This window comes from Arachis ipaensis, chromosome B2 (assembly GCF_059453495.1).
Source record: "Arachis ipaensis isolate K30076 ecotype BB chromosome B2, ASM5945349v1, whole genome shotgun sequence".
Classification (NCBI taxonomy): Eukaryota; Viridiplantae; Streptophyta; class Magnoliopsida; order Fabales; family Fabaceae; genus Arachis; species Arachis ipaensis.
Window position 1 is genome coordinate 110,164,355 of NC_142437.1, and position 23,021 is coordinate 110,187,375.

The following is a 23,021-nucleotide window of genomic DNA, read 5'->3' on the forward strand; positions in this document are numbered from 1 at the left end:
TATTTGTATATATAAGAACATTTGCTCTATAAATTATATAGAGTACATAAAAAGTACATAAAAAATACATTAGGTTAACTACAAAATATTTTTTTTAGTATTTAGTTTTTATTTATTTTAAAATTTTCAAATAAATAAAAACAAAAAATTAAAAAAAATATTTTGTAATTAATCTTATGTACTCAGCATGTATTTTTATTATAATTAATTACTATCAATATTAAACTAAAACTAAAAAAAATATTTTATAATTAATTTTATATATTTTTTATATATTTATATTATAATTAATTACTGTCAATATTAAACTAACAAAAAAAATAATCTAAGTAACAAATTGCATGAAAAGTGCATCCAATTACAATGGAACAGTAAAAATAACAATTTGGGAATTCAATAAATCTATAAAGAAATAAGTAACAGAAACAAGTTGAGAAAGCATGGTGAATTGGCAAGTGAGAAAAAAGAAAGTAAAGAAGGTAACCCACCGCAATCTCTTATTTGTAATTCTCTCGACTTCTATAAATCATCTGTCTCCTGTTTCATTTTTGTAACTAACAATTAAGGAGCTTAATTTATGTGCGTTGCTCCTCGTTTTTTTTATTTCTTGATATTTTGCACACTCTAATGTAAGAGTTGTTGACTGTCTTTATTAAATTTATAAATAATCTAAATATTACAAGTATCAAGTAAATAAAAGATTTATTTTGTTTATATGAGTTACATTTTTTTTTTATATTTTGCACACTCTAAGGTAAGGATTGTTGATGGTATTTATTAAATTTATAAATAATCTAAATATTACAAGTATCAAGTAAATAAAAGATTTATTTTGTTTACATGAGTTACACTTTTTTTTTTATAATTTTATCTTTAATAGAAAGAAGAAAAAGAATTAAATAGATATTAGATAAAATTGGAATAATCAATTATAAATAGAGATATTTTTTATATTTAATATATTAAATTTGTTTAGTATGAGAATTGATTTTAAAATCTCAAAGGAGTACACAAAAATACACACACATCAAGCATGACTTCTTTAATATTGTCGACGATAATGACAATTATTATCATCGAGTATCCGAAAATACACACGTACACAGGAATAAGTCATATTTGTAACACCATAACTTTTAGCATCTCATGATCGTACTAAAAGTTCAAGGATCACTTACTTCTAAATCCTTTTTATTTTATACTATTTTTATTTAATATCGAGCATTTGCGAGTACGAACGAAAACTTTAATTATAAAAACAAAAGATTTATTCTTAATCACTTAATCACAAAAATACATCTATTCACATAACATTATATACATAGATTTATCTCAGAATTCTCAAATTCAAGCCCTATCCCTCTGAAATTTCCAAAACAATAATTGACAAGGGAATAGTAAAATTTAATATTAAACCAAAATCTAAAAAATACGAAATACATGTATATAAAACTCTGTGAATCGATCGGGACAAAAATTTAAAGAAATGGTAAAGATGGATATTAAACTCAAATATATAAATTAAAAATATATCTATTTAATAAAATAAACTAATTTTTTATTTTTTAAAAAATAAAACTACTAATATTTTTATAAAAATTTTAGAAAAATCATAGTCCTCTATTGCCTCAACAAAGCTTTGTCACTGGATGCCATGGCAAAGAAATATATGTTAGCTCCAATTATAAATAATAAATTATCAATATATGGTACAAATTAAATAACATTTTCAATTTATAAAAAGAATAATTATACTGATTTATTTATTAATACAAAAGAAGGCAATAATGGTCAACTAGGTAAAGAAGACACGATGCTATACTGTGGCGGAATTGGTGGACGAACATGACAACTTATTTTTATTACAAGTCTAGAACTATCGTCAAACATAAGATAATGGCACTGGCTGTGAAATTACACGTATACACTTATTTTTATTATTTGAAAATATTATGAATTAAGTGTTTTGAACCCATTAGAACTCTTGCAGATAATGTGTTCTGCTGGAAAATTAGAAGGAAAAGTTAAAAAACCAACTCATACAATAACAATTTAATATGTGAATAAAGATGTACAATTATAAGGTTTGTTCGTTTGAATTTTTTTCAACAAGCAAAGTAGGCATATTAAAAGTTAATAGATATCTTAAGAAAAACTATTTAAAACATGATTTATCTTTTAAAACATTTTTTTAGAAATTAAAATAATTAATAAAAAGATTGTTAATATAAATGATTAATTTTACAACTCTGCTAAGTAATTAACTAAGAATGTAACCAACCGCAGCTAACTAGTATATAGATTACAAAAAAAAACCCAACAAAGAGGGAAAAAAAAGTTTAAATTCATCGTCCTTTGAGTCTTTTTTTTTTTTCGAATTTTTGAATTCAAATTATCATAAGAAATATTCAAAATCAAATGAAAGGAAATATCTAAAATTTTTACGAAAAACATTTAAAACAAATGAACACAAACATCTAAAATTATTGTAAAAAAATTCAAAACTTAATAAAAAGAAACATTCGAAACGTAACAAAAAGAAACATTCAAAACATAAAAAAAAGAGATATTCAAAATTATTGAAAAAAACTAAAATTAAAAAAAGAAATATCCAAAACATATAAAAAAAAAACACATTTGAAACTTAGGAGAAAGAAACATAAAAAACTAGTAGAAAGAATCATTCAAAACCTACAAGAAGAAGAAGACAGACGCTCAAAATCGATTGGAATTAGAAGACAGATGCTCAAAATCTATTGGAATTAGAAATAGTAGAGGACGATGTCGTACTGCGTCATTCACTGCGGGAGGACGGCGTGGTTGGTGGCAGACGACTTGCGATTCTCATTCGCAAGTGTGTGGCGCAAGCCGCAACCCACCTCTTCGGTGTCACCGTGGTGGGTTTTCTGTCGTTGTTAGCGATGGATGACTGATGAACGGATTTTTGACGGTTTAGAATTTCTCAATGAATTCTCGTTGCAAGTATAGTTTTTAAACCAACAAATAATCATTTCATGCAAAAAATTGTTTGTCACAAGTAACAAACCCCAATAAAAATAAACCGAAGTATTCAAACCTCGAGTCGTCTCTCAAGGAATTGCAGGGAAGTGTACTTATAATTGGTTATGGGATTTTTATCTTTTTGGGTTTTGAAATAAGGAACAAGTAATGTAAATAACAAGGAAATAAAATAATAATTGAGAAAAGTCTTAGCAAGGATTGATAATTGGAATTCCTATCCCTATTATCATAATCACTTGTGATGGCAATTGCCTTTTGCTATCACTTAGTTAACCTCTAACAATTGAAGATAAGTCAAGTGAGTAAATCAACATGAACCCTCAAGTCCTAATCAACTCCTAAGGAAAGACTAGAGTTAGTGGAATTCAAGTCAACTAGCAACTTTCAATTGTCAATCAACAAGAGACTTTGACAATTCAAGAGTCTCTAATTACTCAATCTTAGCTAAGAACATAAAAAGCTAGTTTAAAATCCAACCAAGCATTTCATCAAACACTTGATGGGCGCAAAGTAAAAGCATAAAAAAAAATAATAGAGAATGTAAAATCTAAAACCAACAATTGCAAGCATCAATGATAACAAATAAAGGAAGAAACAATAAACATGAAATACCTCAAATTGCATTAAAAGTGAAATCAAATTTAACATGAGAATTCATAAACTAAAATAGCAACATAAAGAGATCAACAAGAGAAATAGATAAACTAAAGTACTAGAACAAATAAAAGTAAAAGAGAAACTAAATTGCAATAAGATAAAATTCAGAATTTGAGAAGAACTAAATCTAAAAATCCTAAAACCTAGAGAGATCTCCTCTCTCTCTCTAGAAAACTACATCTCAACCTAAAATTATGTGAATGAAAGTTGTATCAATGATTCCCCCACTCTGTAGCCTCTAATCTGTGTTTTCGGGTTTAGAACTGGGCCAAAAAGGAGCCCAAAAATCGCCCCAAGCGTTTTCTGATACGTGCAGCACGTGGCTCTGTCACGCGTACGCGTCGCTGAACTTTCGCAAGGTCACGCGTACGCGTGATCTACGCGTGCCCGTCGCCTAACAGCGAGCATGGCAACTATAGCAAATTGCATATCATTTCGAAGCCCCGGATGTTAGCTTTCCAACGCAACTAGAACCGCCTCATTCGGACCTCTGTAGCTCAAGTTATGATCGATTTAGTACGAAGAGGTCAGGCTTGACAGCTTATCAATTCCTGCAATATCTTGTATTCCTTCCACTTTTGCATGCTTCCTTTCCATCCTCTAAGTCATTCATGCCCTATAAACCCTGAGAACACTTAACAAACATATCACGACATCAAATGGTAATAAGAGAGGATTAAAATTAGCAAATTTAAGGCCAAAGAAGCATGTTTTCAATCATAGCACAAAATTAGAAAGGAAAATGTAAAGCATGCGAATTCTATGAATAAGTGTGATAATAATGGATAAAATCCACTAAATTAAGCACAAGATAAACCCTAAAAATGGAGTTTATCAATGACTTGTGGCTAGCAATGGTAGACGGGTGCTGCGACATGGAGCAATGACGCGTTTGTGGCGTTAGGAGTTGGAGAGGAAGGTCGTGACGTGATGTGTGGAGTGAGAGAGTGCGCATTTTTTTATCGCAAACCTTGTTTTTTGAAATTTAAAAATTAAATTTTTTGAAAAGTTGGCTCCACTTAACTGCATATAGAGTTGGTTAGCTATACTTAATACTTTCTCTTAATTTCTTTATTAAGAGAAGAGAAGAAGGACGGGACGATCAGAACAAAGATGACAGCATTATCCACCCTCGTAAATATCCAACTTATCCTAATTCGATTACAGCAAATAGAGATGGCACAAAAACAAGTGAAACTACGAGTAAAACAAGGTTTAAAGCACCCTGTAAAATAGAATTTGTAAAATAGAATTTGCAGCTCAAACCTCTTTTGGTGGGAATCAATACAATTCTCCTTGACATTAAATCTAAGTTTGGTGTTGGGTGTGCTTCATCCACTAAACAGAAAGTTTTCAAGAAGAAAGTTCCCAGAGGATGGAGAGAGGATGGAGAAACAAAAAGATCCCCACTGAAAGTTTCTCTCCAAAGTTGAAGGTGGTGTTGACTCGTAATCCAGTGTTGCCTTATACAGTAAACAAAATCCTCTCTCTTAAACATATTGAGCTAATCTATGAAGACACAGAGGGACGATTCATAATGAGAAATAAGGAGTTGAAGCAATATAACCAACCTCCACCCTAACAACAATCAACCGTCAAGTTAGTGACTCTATTCAATCTCCTCATAATATACATATTCTCCAATTATAATTATTTCTATGATAAAATTATGTGCTTGTTATAAGAAATTAGAAAAATTATTGTTTAGACAAAATTTCGATAATCCAATTATTTCCCACTTACTGTGATGAAAATTTTAGTCCCAAAAAGTTTATGCACGTAGGAGTGTACGCGGATCGGATAGGATCGGATATGGTTGAAAATTCAATTCGATCCGCACAATTTTCATCGGATTGGATCGGATATGATATCCGGGTTTTTTAGTGTTGGATTCGATCCGATCTGATCCGCAAATGTGCAGATCAGATCGGATCGGATATCGGATATATCCGCATAATTGAACCTTCTCTTTTTAATCATATTTCTATGTAAAAAATTCAATAAAAATATTTCTTTCATACTTTTAAACTTATTTATTCCTAAAATATTTTTAATCAAACTTTTCCTAAATAACAAAAATAAAATAATACAATATATGAATAATAATTACTAACTAAAACATACAAACAAATAAATAACCAAACATATATATATTTATTTATTTTTAATTATTATTTTGCGGATCTACGGATCGAATATGCGAATATAGAGCAGATATCCGCAATCCGATCCGTAAAGGGTGTAGATCGGATCCTATCCTATCCGATTGATATGTGTATCGGATCATATTTACAATTTTCGGATCAGATGTGGATATTTATCACGAATTTGCGAATACGATCCGATTCATGAATACTTCTATATGCACGAAAATCAAGCTCCCATGTTTGGCTTTTCGATTATTTTTTCTCAAAAAGCTGCATTGTACACCAAATCAACATGGTGTATGTCCTAATCTGAAATCAATTTCGTTTTTGTTGGTGCAAAAATGGGCAAAGCAATTGGGACACCACTTTAGCCTTTGGCCAATGACGTGTGAGATAAAATGAATTGAAGGGGATGGCAAAGCCAATATGATATGTAATGAAGTTGCGTATGCATTTATTTTAGTCTCACTTTCCACTAACTATACATCATACATATCATTTCATATCATATGTGTGTATGTATCATTTCGTACGTGTAAATCCTAATTGTTGCACATTATTTTCTTTTAAGATTTGTTGGTATCTAAGAGACTAAGAATACCACCGAGAAAATTTTTCTATAGTTCTCGTTTGTTACTCATTTGTCGTAAAAAGAATCTCACATAAGTTTTTACATGATAAATAGTAAACAGGATTAAATATATTTTTCTTTTCTTTAATAAAAGACCAATTTTTTGTTAATTAAAATATTCAAACTCCACGATAAGCTTTGATTATGACAAAATTAACAAGCCAATTAAACTAGTTTGCAAATATGGACCTAGCATATTAACAAACTAAGGCTGAAAAAACCTAACCATAGGCTTTGATAAAAAAAAAATTAGACTTCAATCTCTTCCTCTTGATTTGCTTGTCTTTATTTTCGAGACATATATAAGATTTAGGTGACGTTTGAAAGAAAGACAAAAATTAAGAGACAGAAACTAAAATAAGTCTCACTATTATATTTGATGTAAAACATGCAGAACTGAATTTATGTCTCAATATCATGTTTGGTTTGAAATTAAACTAGAGACTAAAATTTTAAAATTACTAAAATACCCCTAAATTTAAAACTATACCCTAACTCCCTCCTATTTTAATTTTCGGTCTCAGTCTCCCCTGAGTTCGAGCAATGAAGGAATCCTCCAATCAACCCCGCTGCCGACAGCACCGTCAAGGTGCGCCACAATGTCCCCAGTGCTTCTCAATCGCGCTGCCAGGTACTCTCAAGAGTCGTTCGCCGCCTTTGCGTCTGCCTTGCCACAGCCGTCGCCGTTCCTTATACTGATGTTTTTGGAACCTGGCACATAATCAAGATAAGGTAAAACAATAACTCAACTTAGAAACAAGATAACAAAATATTGTACAAGATGACATACTTACCTTCCTGCGGTTTGTTTTTTCAAGGAAGTAATAAAATTGTTGGTTTGCTTTGGAAAAAAAAAGCCTGAGGTACGATGAGTTTGGTACTGCCTAATGTCTTTTTTTTTCTCTTTGTATTAATGTGATGATTGTGAATAAACTAAATGTTCACCTGGTTGTCTTGTGACAGCTAATAAAGAGTTTTCCTATGAATGAAGTATAGAGGGCATAAGAGACAAATTAATTGTCCTATTTGAATTTCAAAGAGTTAGACATCACTCACATGTTCCATTTTTATGGAAGGCCATTCTTGAATACTTTACTGTCGAAGACAAGTTTCCGTGGAAGCGACATCTAGAAGCTTGAAAATATGAAGCTGGTCATGATTACAAGTTATGAAGTTATCAAGATTGTTTGCTTTTCCCTAACATCAAATTTTAAAAGGGAAAATTCTATGGTGCTGATCAAGGATGTCAGCATAACATGTTGTTTAGGCGTGTAGTTGTTAGAACAGGACACGTGATAATTGCGTGTTGTTGCTGTCGTGATTTCCATTTCGTGGGAGTTTTTTTTTTTTTTTCACTTGTGGGAGAGTTTAATTAGCAAAAATAATGTGGTTAACTTAGTTGGATTATTGGGCTGGGTCGTTTGTGAGCCAGCAAATTTTTGTTAGTATAAGAGAATTTGTGTTAGATTATTTGTGTGATGCACCTTAGCATTTAGCATGAAGGTTGTTAAAAAGAACTTATAGAGTTGTTAAATTCTCAATTATCAATCTTTACAAATAGTGAACAGGATTTGCTAATGACTTTCCATCAATATGTACTGTGTAGAAGAAGATTGAGACTGAGTAAGCAATAACAGCCAAAAAATGTAAGTATGACTTGTGGGGTTGTTGTTCATGGGAGAAATGAAATATTTACTGTGTTTATTATTATAATATTCTACTATTAATAAAATAGTTTGTTTTGGTTGTTTATAATATTTTTTAGACTGGTAGATCAAAAACTAATTTATCATGGATCAAAACTTCATTTAAGAATTTATTTTTGGTCAATAGGTTGTTGCATACAAAAGATGAAATTTAAAACTTCGACACTTATTTAAATGGACTAATTAGACTAAACAAACACAAGTTGGTTAACTAGTTCGCTTGATTAATTAGCTCTTTTGACCATGTGATGATTTTTTGCATTTTTGTAGAATAACTGAACTAGGTCATAGAATTTTTTGTAATTTTTATTCTGATGAAGCTGATAGCTTTTGAATGTGGATTGTGGATTTGTGGTATTTTTGTAGCATGCTCAAAAAAAAGGTGGTGGTTGTGTGAAAATAAAATTTAAAAAAAAAGTTAATAATAATAATAATAATAATAATAGTTTTCAAATTTTTCTTCATTTTTTGGTCATGAAACTTTTTTTTTTTATTTCTTTGTCTCCAAGCTCGGGGGTCCTTTTATTTTTTTTTTCTCTAGCTTAAAATTGCAAGGCCAGCATCAAATCCAACCCATCATCCATGTCCGTCGCATTCCAGCCCACACATTCAGCGGCCGAACTTAATTAAGACAAAGGGGGTTATGGTCCCAAATTTTTGTTAAAAAAATTAGTAGTATTTTTTAAAAAAATAAAAAATAGTTCAGTTAGCTCAAATACTTTAATTTACTATGACATAAAATATTAAAGTTCAATCTTATCTCTTGCTTTTATTGCACAATAGTTTTTTAGTTTTAAACATTCAAACCTTATTGGATTTGGACTAAACTGAGTGTATTTGTATTTCGCAGTTCTCTATTCAATAAGCAATACTCCCTCTACCTTTGAATTCAAATATAAAAAATTAGGCATTTTTTATTTATGTAATTTAATATTATTTTATATTTTACTGTTTATTTAATTTAATTTTTTATATGATAAAAAATATTAGAATATTCAATAATTATAGATATTATTGTATTTGTATAAATTGATAAAAAAATTCAATAAATATTATAAATTTTAATATTTATCCTTCTAATTTCTTTTTTACATATTTTACAGGATATATATTCAAATTTTTATATAAAATAATCATAAAAAATCAAAAAATTGATGTATTTTTAAGAAGAAGGCTAATATTCAAGAAGGAGAACATATAATTTTTACAATAGGAAAAGTATAGGTAGACAATGAAAATACTAAACAATGTGAACAATGGATAGATCGGATGTTCATTTCACTAGGTGTGCGGATGATTATTCTAATATTAAGATTTAGGTAGTTAATTTGGAAGTGTAGTGTGTTTTAATTTGATTGGTGGTTGTTCATATTGTTTAAAAAAATTATTGGTTACCTAGCATTGCCCTTTACAATATCAACACTTGTGGATAGTTTTTCTACTTTAATGAATCACGAAAAAAGTGAAATACAACCTTCAAAAGTTCAAAGATCTGATGAGTTTGACCTTAATTCTTTAGAACGGGACACTGAAAAATGGCTTTAAATTTGGCAATATCACCCAAATTAGAGAGATGAGGTTAGACGAGCATATCTTAAATGAGGTCCATATCAAAAACATCTTAACAATTATCTTTTATCTGTCCCCAAAATTTTATTTCAAATTCCGGCACTGACACATTTAGTCTATATTTGGGTAAAACATTTGTTATTACTATAATGTAATATTTTTAAAACATATTTAGTCTATATTTTAAAATATTTATAAAAAATATTTTTATTTATAATATTTAATATTTTAAAATTAAATAAAAAAAGTTAGCCGTTGTTGAAATTCTTAGAAGTAATTTTCTACAAAGTAAACCACATATAATCTAGTAAAAAAAATTATTTGTATATTAAAATTAATAATTAAAATTAATTATTATATATAAATATATTATTTAATTTATTTTTAATATATATTTTATATTAGTAAAATCATTTTACTATGTTCCTAATTTGATCAAAATAATGCAAACAAAGCAGTCGAATGATGCCACGTAAGCATGAACACCACAAATCTCGTACACTTCAAAGTACCTTACCCTTTCATTAAAAGTTTTGTTTAATTTAATGTACCTAAAATAAATAAATAAAGGAAAAAAAAAACCTTTATCACTTACAGTTACAGCATAGAACACCCCCTTGTAATCTAATTCTAAAGTGTTCTGGGGGTGGAACCTTTGAAGCTACTTCCTCAGTTTCAGAATTACAAGCTCCTATCTTCCTAAAATAATGGCTTCGCTTTCTCTCAACGTGGTTTCAGTTCCACCAAGAACAACAACAATCTCATGCACAAGAACAAGGGTGCCTTCACTTCCTTTCTCATTCACTAGTAGGTTGACTCACCACAGCACTTTCTGGTTTTCTTGGTTGTTGAAAGAGTACAACATTGGGTTTTGCAAAGTACCATTTTAGTGTTCTTATGTAACATGCACTAATTTGCTTAGGTTTAGTTTTTCATGAATCAAATGACACTCAATTTTGTTATTTTTAGGCTTTTTTGGTGCTTGTGGCTTCATGGGGTCTAATGGTTTTGGTGTTTTTGTGTGAAAATTGATTTCAGGGAGGAGATTAACTATTAGAGCAACAGAAACCGATACAAATAATGGTAATTTGTGCTTTCTTGAGTTACTATTTTGATGTTCCTTTTTCAATTGGTCATGTTTTTCTTTCTTTGTTGGGGGGTGGGGGTTGGGATTGAGCAGTTAAGTCTCAGGCACCGGATAAGGCTCCTTCGAAAGACGGTTCAAGCATCAATCAGCTTCTTGGTATTAAAGGAGCTGCTCAAGAATCAGTGAGTTAATCAACTGTGTTTTTTGTTGAGTTGTGATGGTTACAAATTTGGGTTTCAATTTTCATTATGAATGCACAAAATGATCTCAATTAGATTTAATATATAAAGCTTGATTAGCACCACAATTTCATTCACTTTTATTTTCTTCACTTATTTAAAATTGAGAAATAGGAGTTCAAGAATGAATGACAAGCAAGTGTAGTTGTTCTAGACAAAATTTCTAATTCTTCATGCTGTTCTTGACAAAATATTCCAAATCTGACCACAACACGACACGTATTTTACCCCAAGTTATATATGTTTCTTAACAGTCTTGGTGCTATTTGAAACTTGTTTCTACTTTTGTAAACTCTCTCATGCGGAGGGTGAACTACAATGCACAACCTTGTAAATTAGGTCGCAGTCTGATGGGAGCCTCGTGTATACATTCTTGAAAATGTAGTTGAACATGTTGAAAACAAATTAAGTTTGAATCTGTTTATAAAGTACTAACCCGAAAGTTTTTGGCTGCTGAAAATTTATTGCTTTGTTTACGTGTACTTGTTAGTTAACATTATGAAATGATGAGACAACTTTGGTTTTGTACTTATTCTTTCTATTTATGCTGTGCAGAATAAATGGAAGATTCGCCTTCAACTTACAAAACCTGTCACTTCAGTCTATTAGACGTATGGGTAGGTACTGCTTAGTCTCGAGATCCATCTGATTAAAAATTTTCCAGTTTGATGTGTATAATTACACACATGGAGCTCATTCATAAAAATCTTCATATTGTTTTTACCCTGATCCCAGACATACCCTTATATAGCATCAATTTCCTGTAGGATAGTTGCTAAAATATTTCTGTTATAGGCAGGACATGACTTTCCCATAGTTTTTTACCTTGCCGTGGGTGGATCACTTCTGTCATACATATATTCTGCTCCTCCTTTGAAGGTAAACATTTAAATTCTTCTCATTCTCTTTTCCATTATTGTTAATATGTCATATTATTTTTTATTTTTTTTACTTTTGTGGTCCTTTGACTAAGTTTCACTTACAATTTAGTTAAAACAAAATGGATGGATCGGAAACTTTGCCCTCGGAGCAAGTTACATCAGCTTACCATGGTACAGTACATTTTACTTATATAATATTTGTACATTATGAGTTTTGTAGTTTTAACCGATAACCTGATTTAGTTAATTCATTGGCTTTGTTTGTCTATCTGCTGATCTTGATTCATGATTAGATTGATCATGTTTGATTTGTTTCTAAAGCATCATTTCTATGATTGAACTGTCTTTGACAAGTTCTTAATCATTTTATTGCTGCAGGTGGGCTGGTCAGGCTTTGTTTGGGACACTCACATCCGACATTATTGTCCTGACGTTGCTATACAGCATTGCTGGAGTATGTCGTTAAAATACAATATTACTTTGCATAGTGTCATGATGTGATGTTAAGAGGGTGGAATAGATTTGTTGCTAATATCTTTGGTCTGTTACACTGTAGTTGGGCATTGCCATCGTCAACGACTTCAAGAGTGTTGAAGGGGATAGAGCTCTTGGGCTTCAGGTCAATTCTGTTACCCTCTTCCTTTCCATTACTGTAACATGAAATTTCAATTTTTTTTCAGAAATTTTGTTCTTGCAAATTCACTAACACTCAAGTTGATGCTCTGACCTTTTCTATTGGCAATCTAATATGGACAGTCTCTTCTGGTTGCTTTCGGTACTGAAACTCCAAAATGGATTTGTGTTGGTGCTATTGACATTAACATTACACAATTATCTGTCGCTGGTATATTTATCCCTCCAATACTTAGATATTTGATCTGCATTCCAAGGTTCTTTTTCGTTTTAATGTACATTGTACTCTATCTGGAAATTATTCATCATACTAAACCATTATTCTGTATCTTTATTATTTGTGGGTTGTAACCTTGATGACAGTTAAGTTTAGTTTTCCGAGATAGAGTTGAAATAAAAATGCATTTAAAACTATAACGTTGATATTACAATAGGTCTAAATCATACATGCTTTTGTCAACAATAGTGTCTACTCTCTACTCACAAATCAATGTATATAAGAATTGGATTTAGGGTTAACCACAAAAAATATTCCCAAATTATTTAAACGCTGACAAAAATACACTCGAATTTTATTATCGACAAAAATGTTTTTAAATAATTTAAAAATACAACCAAAATATCCAACAGTAAATTTATATTTTTAAAAAATATTTTAGATATTGAATTTTGATGTAATTTATTTTGCAAGCATGATTATAAAAATAAGATATTATTATACTTAAAATTTGGTTATTTTTCGTTAAGTATATATCTTTTTATAATTTTTTTGTTAACAACTAATAATACTTTTAAAAAATCACAAAACAATGTATATTCAACAAAAAATCACTAAATTTTAAAAATAATAATATTTCATTTTTCTAATCTATGTTTGCAAAAAAATCGCATCAAAATTCAATCTTTAATGTATTTTTTGAGAAATATATATTTAATGTTAGTTTTTTTTGCAAGATTTTTTAACATTAAATATATATTTCACAAAAATATATTAGAGATTAAATTTTGATACAATTTTTTGCAAGCATAATTAAAAAAAAAAGATATTATTATCCTTAAAATTTGGTGATTTTTTTGTGAAGTATATATTTTTTTTGTAATTGTTTTGTTAACAACTTATAATACTTTTAAAAAATTACAAAATAATATATACTTAGAAGAAAATTACCAAATTTTAAGAATAATAATATTTTATTTTTTTAATTATGCTTGTAAAAAATTACAAACAACAACAACAAAGCCTTGTCCCACTAAGTGGGGTCGGCTACATGAATCAAACGACGTCATTGTGCTCTGTCATGTATCAATTCTACAGAGAGACCGTTTACATGTAGATCTCGTTTGACCACCTCATGGATGGTCTTCTTAGGTCTTCCTCTGCCTTTCGCCCTTTGTCTATCTTCCATCTCATCCACCCTCCTGACTGGATGTTCTATCGGTCTTCTTCTCACATGTCCAAACCATCTGAGACGTGATTCAACCATCTTTTCCACAATGGGTGCTACTCCAACTCTCTCCCTTATATCTTCATTCCTTATTTTATCCAATCGCGTATGACCACTCATCCGTATCAACATCTTCATCTCTGCCACACTCAGCTTATGTTCGTGCTCCTCTTTAGCTGCCCAACACTCCGTACCATACAGCATAGCCGGTCTTATATCGGTGCGATAGAATTTACCTTTAAGTTTTAAAGGCACTTTTTTGTCGCATATAAAACCAGATGCACTCCACCATTTTGACCAACCTGCTTGGATCCTATGATTTACATCCTGTTCAATCTCTCCATTATCTTGTATGATGCATCCAAGATATTTAAAACTTTTAACTTTTCGTAGGATGTTTTCTCCAATCTTCACCTCTATATTGGGGTTTTCCCTTCTCAGACTGAACTTAAATTCCATATATTCCATTTTGCTATGGCTTATGCGCAGACCATACACTTTTAGAGCTTCTCTCCATAACTCCAACTTCTTATTTAGGTCTTCCCTTGACTCTCCCATAAGGACGATATCATCGGCAAAAAGCATGCACCATGGCACAGGCTCTTGGATGTGCTCTGTGAGTACTTCCAAGACTAATGTGAAAAGGTATGGACTTAAGGATGATCCCTGGTGTAATCCTATACCAATAGGGAATTCCTCTATCACACCACCTTGAGTCTTCACACTAGTTGTGGCCCCATCATACATGTCTTTAATCGCCCGAATATATGCGATCCTTACTCTCCTCTTTTCTAAAACCTTCCATAAGACCTCCCTTGGTACCCTATCATACGCTTTTTCCAAATCAATAAACACCATATGTAGATCCCTTTTATTACTACGATACCTCTCCATCATCCTTCTTAATAGATATATCGCTTCAGTGGTAGATCTGCCTGGCATAAATCCAAATTTGTTCTCTGTTACTTGTGTCTTTTTTCTCAACCTCCGTTCTATCACCCTTTCCTATAACTTCATAGTATGACTCATAAGCTTAATCCCTCTATAGTTTCCGCAACTTTGTATATCCCCCTTATTCTTGTAGATAGGTACCAAGGTGTTCTTTCTCCACTCATCAGGCATCTTCTTTGACCTTAAAATCTCATTAAAAAGCATGGTTAACCAGTTGATGCCTTTTTCTTCAAGACCCTTCCAAACCTCAATCGGAATATTATCAGGTCCTACTGCCCTGCCATTTTTCATCTGCTTTAGAACCTCTTTTACCTCGAAGTCTCGAATCCTTCGATAGTAGTCAAAGTTTTGATCTTCTTCCCTTGTGCATAATCGACCAAAGCTCGGAAGAGTCTTCTCTCCCTCATTAAATAACTCGTAGAAGTAGCTCTTCCACCTTTCATTAATCTTCTCCTCTTGAGCCAATACCTCTCCATCCTTATCCTTTATGCACTTAACCTGATCCAAATCTCTCGTTCTTCTTTCCCGGCTCTTTGCGATTCTATATATACCTTTTTTCTCCTTCTTTCGTGCCCAAAGACTGGTAGAGACCCTCATATGCTCTTGTTCTTGCTTCACTTATAGCCACTTTTGTCTCTTTCTTAGCCGCCTTATATTTTTCACAATTATCTGCATTGCGGCATAAAGACCACTCTTTAAAGCATTCCATTTTTATCTTTATCTTTTCTTGTATACTCGCATTTCACCACCAAGACTCCTTGTCTTTTGGTCCTATTCCTTTAGATTCACCAAAACTTTCTTTTACTGTTCTTCTAATAACTTCTGCCATCTCCCTCCACATCTCTTTCGCACTTCCATTCCCATCCCACTTTGCCTCTTCTCCTACCTGTCTTAGGAAGCTTCTTTGTTCCTCACCTTTCATCAGCCACCACCTCGTCCTTGGGTTCTTTGTATGATGTCTTTTCCTCAACTTTTGCTCAACGCAAAAATCCATGACGAGCACCCTATGTTGTGTTGTCAAACTCTCTCTTGGGATAATTTTACAGTTAATACAAAATTTCCGGTCGACTCTCCTCAACAAGAAGAAGTCGATTTGAGAGCTTGTCATGCCACTCTTATAGGTTATAAGATGTTCGTCTCTCTTTTTAAAACATGTATTTGCGATGAGAAGATCAAAGGTTGAGGAAAAGTCCAAAATAGTTTTACCCTCGGCATTGATCACCCCGAAACCATGGCCTCCGTGAATACTCCCATATCCAGTCACTTCTCTCCCAACATGGCCATTTAAATCTCCTCTTAAGAAATCTTATCTCCCAAAGGTATGCCTTGAACCAAACTCTCTAGATCCTCCCAAAACCTTATCTTGTGTTGTTCGTACGAACCCACATGCGGTGCATAGGCGCTAATCACATGGAAAGCACCTCCCTCCACCACAAGTTTGATAGAGATGATCCGATCTCCCACCCTCTTGACATCCACTACGTCCTTCTTCCACTGCTTATCCACAATTATTCCAACCACATTCCTATTCTTCACCTTTCCTGTATATCAAAGTTTGAAACCAGAAGTATCCAACTCCCTAGCCTTTGCACCAACCCATTTCGTTTCTTGTAGGCACATAATGTTAATCTTCCTCCTTGTCATGGTGTCCACCACCTCCATGGACTTTCTTGTTAGAGTGCCTATGTTCCATGTCCCAAATCTCAACCTTCTGTCGCTTCGACCTTTACCTTTTACTTTGTGAACTAGCTTATTTACCCTCATCCGTTCACGAAAATGCGAGAACCCTGCTCATTTAACACTACATCCGGGCACCGATGCAGCGGCTCTTGCTTTGACACCGTACTCGAGCCATACGGCGCGTTGCTTCCGGGCAACGACCTAGCTTTAGCGCAATAATGTCTTTGATTCATGTCATAGAGTTCGGCTATATTTTTATGTTGGTTGCTGAAAACCTAACACAACACTCCTCCTTTATCCGGACTTGGGACCGGCTATGTACCGCAAGTGTAATATAGGCAGAGTTGCTTGTAAAAAATTACATCAAAATTTAATTTTTAAGACATTTTTTGAAAATATATATTTACTGCTAGATATTTTTATCGTATTTTAAAATTATTTAAAAATATTTTTATCGATAATAAAATTCAAATGTATTTTTACCCGTATTTAAATAATTTGAAGGTATTTTTTATGGTTAACCCTTATCGGTGTATCAGAATTGATCAAAAGTTGCCATTTATATGGAATTGATGTCTAGAAGGTGGCAGATGATTTATAACTTATAAGTAAAAAAACGTAAATATCTAAAATCCCGCCTCCATTAGGTTTTGAAATGAAAACCCTCACCGAACCCCATCCCCGCTCTTTCCCTATCCTCCCTCACTCCTTTCCCGCCTCTCCCTCTCTTTCTCTCTCTTCCCCATTTTCTTCCTTAAAACCCCTAATCCCTCCATTTCTTCACCATTCTCCTCTCTCTCTCTCTCTCTCTCTCTCTCTCTCTCTCTCTCTCAGCCGTTGCCATGAACCGAAGGGTTAGAACAACCATCCCTCAACACCACCACAACTTCCACAAGTACCTAAAACCGGGTGCCCTAGCTCGAATCCGCGATTCGCGCATCATCAGCGCCAGATCTCACCGGATCGGCTCCATCTGCCAGATCCCTCTCCGTCGCACTTCTCCTCCTTCCTCCCCGTTGCATACGCCGCAGGACACCGCCGCCGCCCAGCCTCAGGCCAACGCTGCCGCTTCCTTTGACGGTTTCCCGTTCTTCGTTGCCAGGATCTACGGACCTCGCTGTCCGCAGCGGAAGAAGCTCATGGCCGCCAAGTCCGTTATGTTCGTTCCCGTCAGTCCCGCCGCGGACTCTCCCGGTCTGGTCATTGACTCCTTCGGCAGTGACTTCATCGTGGCCAATTGAAAACGTTGCTTTGTTTCTGATTTTCTTCTTTCAGAGGCGGTTATCGTCTATAGTATGTAGAGTGGTTTAGATGTGTAGATCGACGTGCTCTTTGTAGTACTTCTGTTCGATTATATGTGCAAAAGAATTGTTTAGATAGGGTTCAAACTCAAATTAATAAAGTGCAATCAAATTTCCAACTTCACATATATGTTTTTTTTTTGTGTATTTTAGTTATGGACGTGTTGATGATTTATCTACGATCATGATGATTGGATTTGAATGGTCGATAGATTTGATTTTGAGCAAAATTGGAATTGCAATCTCTGATTTCGGTATTTTCTTTATAATGCAAATCCTCGTAAGGGGCTTAAGATTTCAACAGTATGCTTGTTTATAAGCATTTACCTCAATTTGTTTGATGATCAATTGACTTATGATAGGTTCATGTTGAATTTACTATGTTCTGATGCCATTAGTAATCAGCTATAATAGTTCTATTTATTTTGCCACTTGTCCGTTACGGTTTTCTCGTGTTTATTAATGTGATAGAGTTATTACTGTTGCGATAATAATGTTAAATTTACTGCTATTTATGTTGACCTAGGGAGTATATATGTTATTTTAACTTTTTCTTTTCTTCATCGTGAAATTACATTCATGTTAGTAAGAATTCTGATTTCTCTGATAAAGCTGGTATGATATAACTTGATTCACTTTACTCTTGTCCTGCTATTACATGGAAGCTTTGAAAACTCAGGTTAGAATCCTAGGGTTCTTTTTCTATAATATTTTCCCTTTCCCCTAATCTGTTTTTTGTTTTTGTTTTTAATTTATACTCCATTATTTGTGTTAAAAATCCTATATATAATATATTTGAACCATTGTAAATTTGTAATAATGTGTCTTCCGTGGTCTGCATTTCTACTACAGTCTTCAGTTATTGAAGAAATTTAACTATATATGCCTGGAGATTGTAGAGATTTTGCTTGAACATGAATTGCATAAGGGAAGAAGCAATAACTCACGGTAAGACTTACTGCTACTGATATACATATACTTTTTCTTGCCAATCTAAAGTTGGTTTTTCAACAGGATGCCCCTGATTTGTTGCTACAGCTTAGCATCATACATAAACATAGATTTCCTTTCATACTTCATATGCATTCCAACATGTTCTGTTATCATATGTGAATGCATCTTCAAAACAACTTTACACTTAAACTTGAGGTGTTGTTAGATTCTACGTGTGATCATGGCTTTTGAATATGATTCAAATTGTGGTATTCCATATTCCAAAATATGAACTTGAGGTATGTTTAGGTACTACTAAACTCAGCCCCCTGTAGGTTATTGATAGCAGTATGAACTTGAGATGTTTGTGTGCCTTTGGCCATTGGTTGATCCTAGTTTGCTAGTTTTATTCTTATTATTTTACCCTTCTCTTTGACACTAAATGCTAATTATGTCCAATTAACTGTCAGTCAATTGTTTAGGGGAAGATTGTAATTGATTAATATTGTACACATGTCAATTTTTGTTGGTTTCATTAATTGCGGTTTTAAGCAGGACAATATTTTAGATGGTGAAGGAAAGTGGTGATTTATATAGTATGACTAGAATTTTAATTCATTTGAACAATCACTTTGGTAAGAATTTCTTAGGTGTTCCAATAACAAATGAAATTTTTTGCTCGATTTCATTTATTTTATGACACATCAACAATATTGGAAAGAGATAGAAGCTTAGTTAAAATTTAAAAAGAATAGTTTTAAACATAAAATATTAATCAATTTTGCAAATGGCAAACCTATAGGCTAACCTTTGATTAGGCTTTGGTATGCTAATTTTCCGGCTGCTTAAATATGATGACACCAGCATTGCGTTGAAATGTAACCGCGATTACTTATAATGCGTCATGTTTGCACGAAATTCTGCTCATCCTTAGCACTGAACAAGGGATGTGGCAGGAAAGACTTCACCTTTATCATGCGTTATTTTGCATTAGGCAGTAAATTTCGATAGCAAATAGTGCTGCATGATTTATTATTAGTCCATAAATCATATTGACCTTATAATATTTATTTATATTTTCATAGAGCCTTATAATAAAGTTAAATCATGGAATTAATGCACCGATATTGGTGGATCAAATTCAAAATGCTTATTTCGATATGCCTCTTTTTCCAACTAATCAAAATTGGTATTATATAGAGATGGTCATTTTTGAAAGAGAACGCTGAATACCAAAAGAGGGAAGCATTCCAGATGAAGTTATGAACAGTGATTTAGTGGTGAGAGAGATTTGATTGTGTGCTCTTCGTATATATGTATGATACTTTGCCTAATTGGTTTATTAAGTGTTGATGAGACCCCCTTTTTTTTTGGGTGTAAGTGTTGATGAGACCTTTGCCACATGCCTTTTCATTTAAAATATTCAACCTTGTTTGGGCGGGACAAAAATGTCACACATAACAAGCTACATTAATGAACAAAAAAAAAAAAAACGCTACATTAAAGGGACTGTCAAAGCCTAATATATCTGTAATACATTCCAATCCTTATAATAGCATGAGGATACTTTCACAAAAACATCATCGTAACAAAAATAATATTATAAACTATTAGATAATTTAATATATTTTATTAAATATATTTAATTAAATTATTTAATAATTTAGAATATTATCTTTACATGAAAATATTTGTATAGACGTATTAAAACTATAATATAATATTAAAACTGAAGGTAGGTAAACAAATTTTTTTTTTTTTGAAAGAGGAACTCAACACAACAAGTGGAGCATAGAGGATAAGACCATAAAAATACTAACTAAGGAAAACAGCAAACAAACAACAATTATAGTGTTCCTTCTATCATCTCCGGCATTGCCATCAATAACAGAAGGGATCTGCACCTAGCCACTCCTTGTAGCTCAGAAAGGCCATGTTAATAATCTCCTCAACTCCTCTTCCTTTATTCTGAAAAATCCGCCGGTTCCGCTCTAACCATATATTCCAAATTATAGCACAAAAGCACACCATCCATCTCTTACACTCCTCTTTTCTATGTGAAATCTCAGTCCAACTTTGGAAGTGTTCCTTTACCGTACCCAGATAAACCCATCGCAAACCAACATATGAGATCCAAGCACACCAGACGTACAGCCAAGAAACAAATGGTGGTCACATTCAACACCATTGTTACATAAAACACATAAAGCATCTTCTTGGTGAATAACTCCAAACCGACTCAGTCTCTCCTTTGTGCTGATCCTGCCAGTGAGGACAAACCAAACAAATAGCTCCACTTTAGGTGGGACCAGACCTTTTCAAATAGTCCTAGTGAAACTGTAGCTTGATATATCTTCTGGGGCCATTTCCACCTGCAACGCCTGCACAAATGAGTTAGTAGTAAAAACTCATTGTTTATCATATTTCCAAGCAACTCTATCCTCTCTTCCATGTACAAGATTGACTAGTCTCAAAGTGTGGTGAAGTTGGTTGAGTAGCTCCAACTCCCATTGAAATAATTCTCTCCTCCACTGGAAATTTCATATCCAAGCTAACCCATCCCAAAACCCACAATCCCCTATCATTGATCCTCTTTGGTTTGAAACTGAGAAGATCCGTGGATAACGATCTTTTAGAGAACCTCCATCAATCCAGACATCCTCCCAAAATCGAGTCCGTCTCCCGTCACCCACTAATTCCTGTGAGGATAGGAGCTCATTTGGATTCAGGTTGTTACAGGAACATATTATCTTCTTCCACAACGGGCATTCCTCCTTGGAGAACCGCCACCACCATTTAAACAGAAGAGTTGTGTTTCGTATCATAGCATCACCAACTCCCAACCCGCCTAATTTCTTAGGAGCCTGTACCACTTCCCACTTGACATAAGCCAAACCGTTCCTCTCATCCTCTTTACTCCATAGGAATCTTCTCTGTAATGAGATAAGTTTGTCTGCAACAGCTTTTGGCATATTGTACAAGCTCAAATAATACACAGGGAGACTATTCAACACAGATTTGATGAGCACCAACTTATCAGCCTTATTTAGTACCTTAGCCTTCCAGAGACTAAGCTTTTCCTCCACTTTGTCTATTACCGGCTTCCACGTCTTAACCATCCTTGGGTTAGCTCCTAGCGGGATGCCCATATATTTGAGTGGAAGGATGGCTTTCTTACAACCCAACACATTGCACATACGTTGTACCCACTGCTCATCACAATTAATAGGAATCAGGTTTGATTTGTCAAAGTTGATACTTAATCCTGACATCAGCTCAAAGCAGCGGAGCAGTCTTCTGTAATTCTTAATGGTCTCTTCCTCCGGAGGGCGGAATAAGACAGTGTCATCTGCAAACTGTAGATGCGATAGCTCAACATGATCTCTCCTAACCACCAATGGTGATATGCGACCGTTTCTAACAGCCTCTCCAATCATCCTATGTAGGACATCAACAACAAGTACGAACAAGAAAGGCGATAGTGGATCACCTTGTCGCAAGCCCCTTTCCATCTTGAACGGTTTGGACGGTGAGCCATTTATCAATACTGACATAGAGCACGTACTGATGCACTTCATAATCCATCCCCTCCACCTTCGCCTAAATCCCATCTTCTGCAGGACAAGGTCTACAAAGCTCCACTTGACTTTATCATATGCTTTCTGAAAGTCTAGCTTTATGATTGCTGCTTCCTTCTTCCTCTGTTTGATCCACTGCACCGTTTCACATGCGATGAGGGCCCTATCATGAATCTTCCGACCCTTGACAAATGCACTCTGCGTCTCGCCTACTAACCCCGGCATTACTTCTCTCATTCTTCTAACCAGCAACTTCGAGATTACCTTATACACACACCCCACCATGCTTATCGGACGCAGATCTTTGATTTTCTTAGCACCAGTAAACTTGGGGACCAGTGCCACCCAGGTGACATTGGCATCTGGTGGCAACCTGGGAGATTGGAAAAAATCCAGTACCGCTACCGTAAACTCCGGGCCAATTTCATCCCAACACTTCTTGATAAAATTCATGTTGTAACCGTCACTTCCTGGAGCCTTGGACGATTCACAATCCCACACTGCCTCTTTAACCTCCTGAGGTGTCGGTAACATCTCTAAAGCCAAAGCATCCTCCTCACTG

The 23,021-nt window shown here is 33.6% G+C and overlaps 1 protein-coding gene, 1 long non-coding RNA gene and 1 pseudogene across 3 annotated transcripts; 2 read left to right on the plus strand and 1 right to left on the minus strand.

The window, feature by feature from the left end:
• Nucleotides 1-6,708: 6,708 nt before the first annotated feature.
• LOC110268993 (uncharacterized) lies at nt 6,709-7,370 on the minus strand. The gene is made up of 2 exons (XR_002357825.2): nt 7,251-7,370; nt 6,709-7,167 (listed from the first exon to the last, which is right to left on the minus strand). It is a non-coding gene; the product is annotated as an uncharacterized LOC110268993 (long non-coding RNA).
• A 2,953-nt stretch (nt 7,371-10,323) lies between these two features.
• LOC107625774 (chlorophyll synthase, chloroplastic-like) lies at nt 10,324-12,985 on the plus strand (annotated as a pseudogene). The gene is made up of 9 exons (XR_015904862.1): nt 10,324-10,538; nt 10,770-10,814; nt 10,912-11,000; nt 11,613-11,674; nt 11,853-11,936; nt 12,048-12,109; nt 12,317-12,392; nt 12,495-12,557; nt 12,695-12,985. The product of XR_015904862.1 is annotated as a chlorophyll synthase, chloroplastic-like (transcript).
• Nucleotides 12,986-17,333: 4,348 nt separating this feature from the next.
• LOC107625776 (uncharacterized) lies at nt 17,334-18,072 on the plus strand. The gene has a single exon (XM_016328485.3). The coding sequence runs from the start codon at nt 17,490-17,492 to the stop codon at nt 17,886-17,888; it is 399 nt and encodes a 132-aa protein (XP_016183971.1). The 5' UTR covers nt 17,334-17,489; the 3' UTR covers nt 17,889-18,072.
• Nucleotides 18,073-23,021: the final 4,949 nt, after the last annotated feature.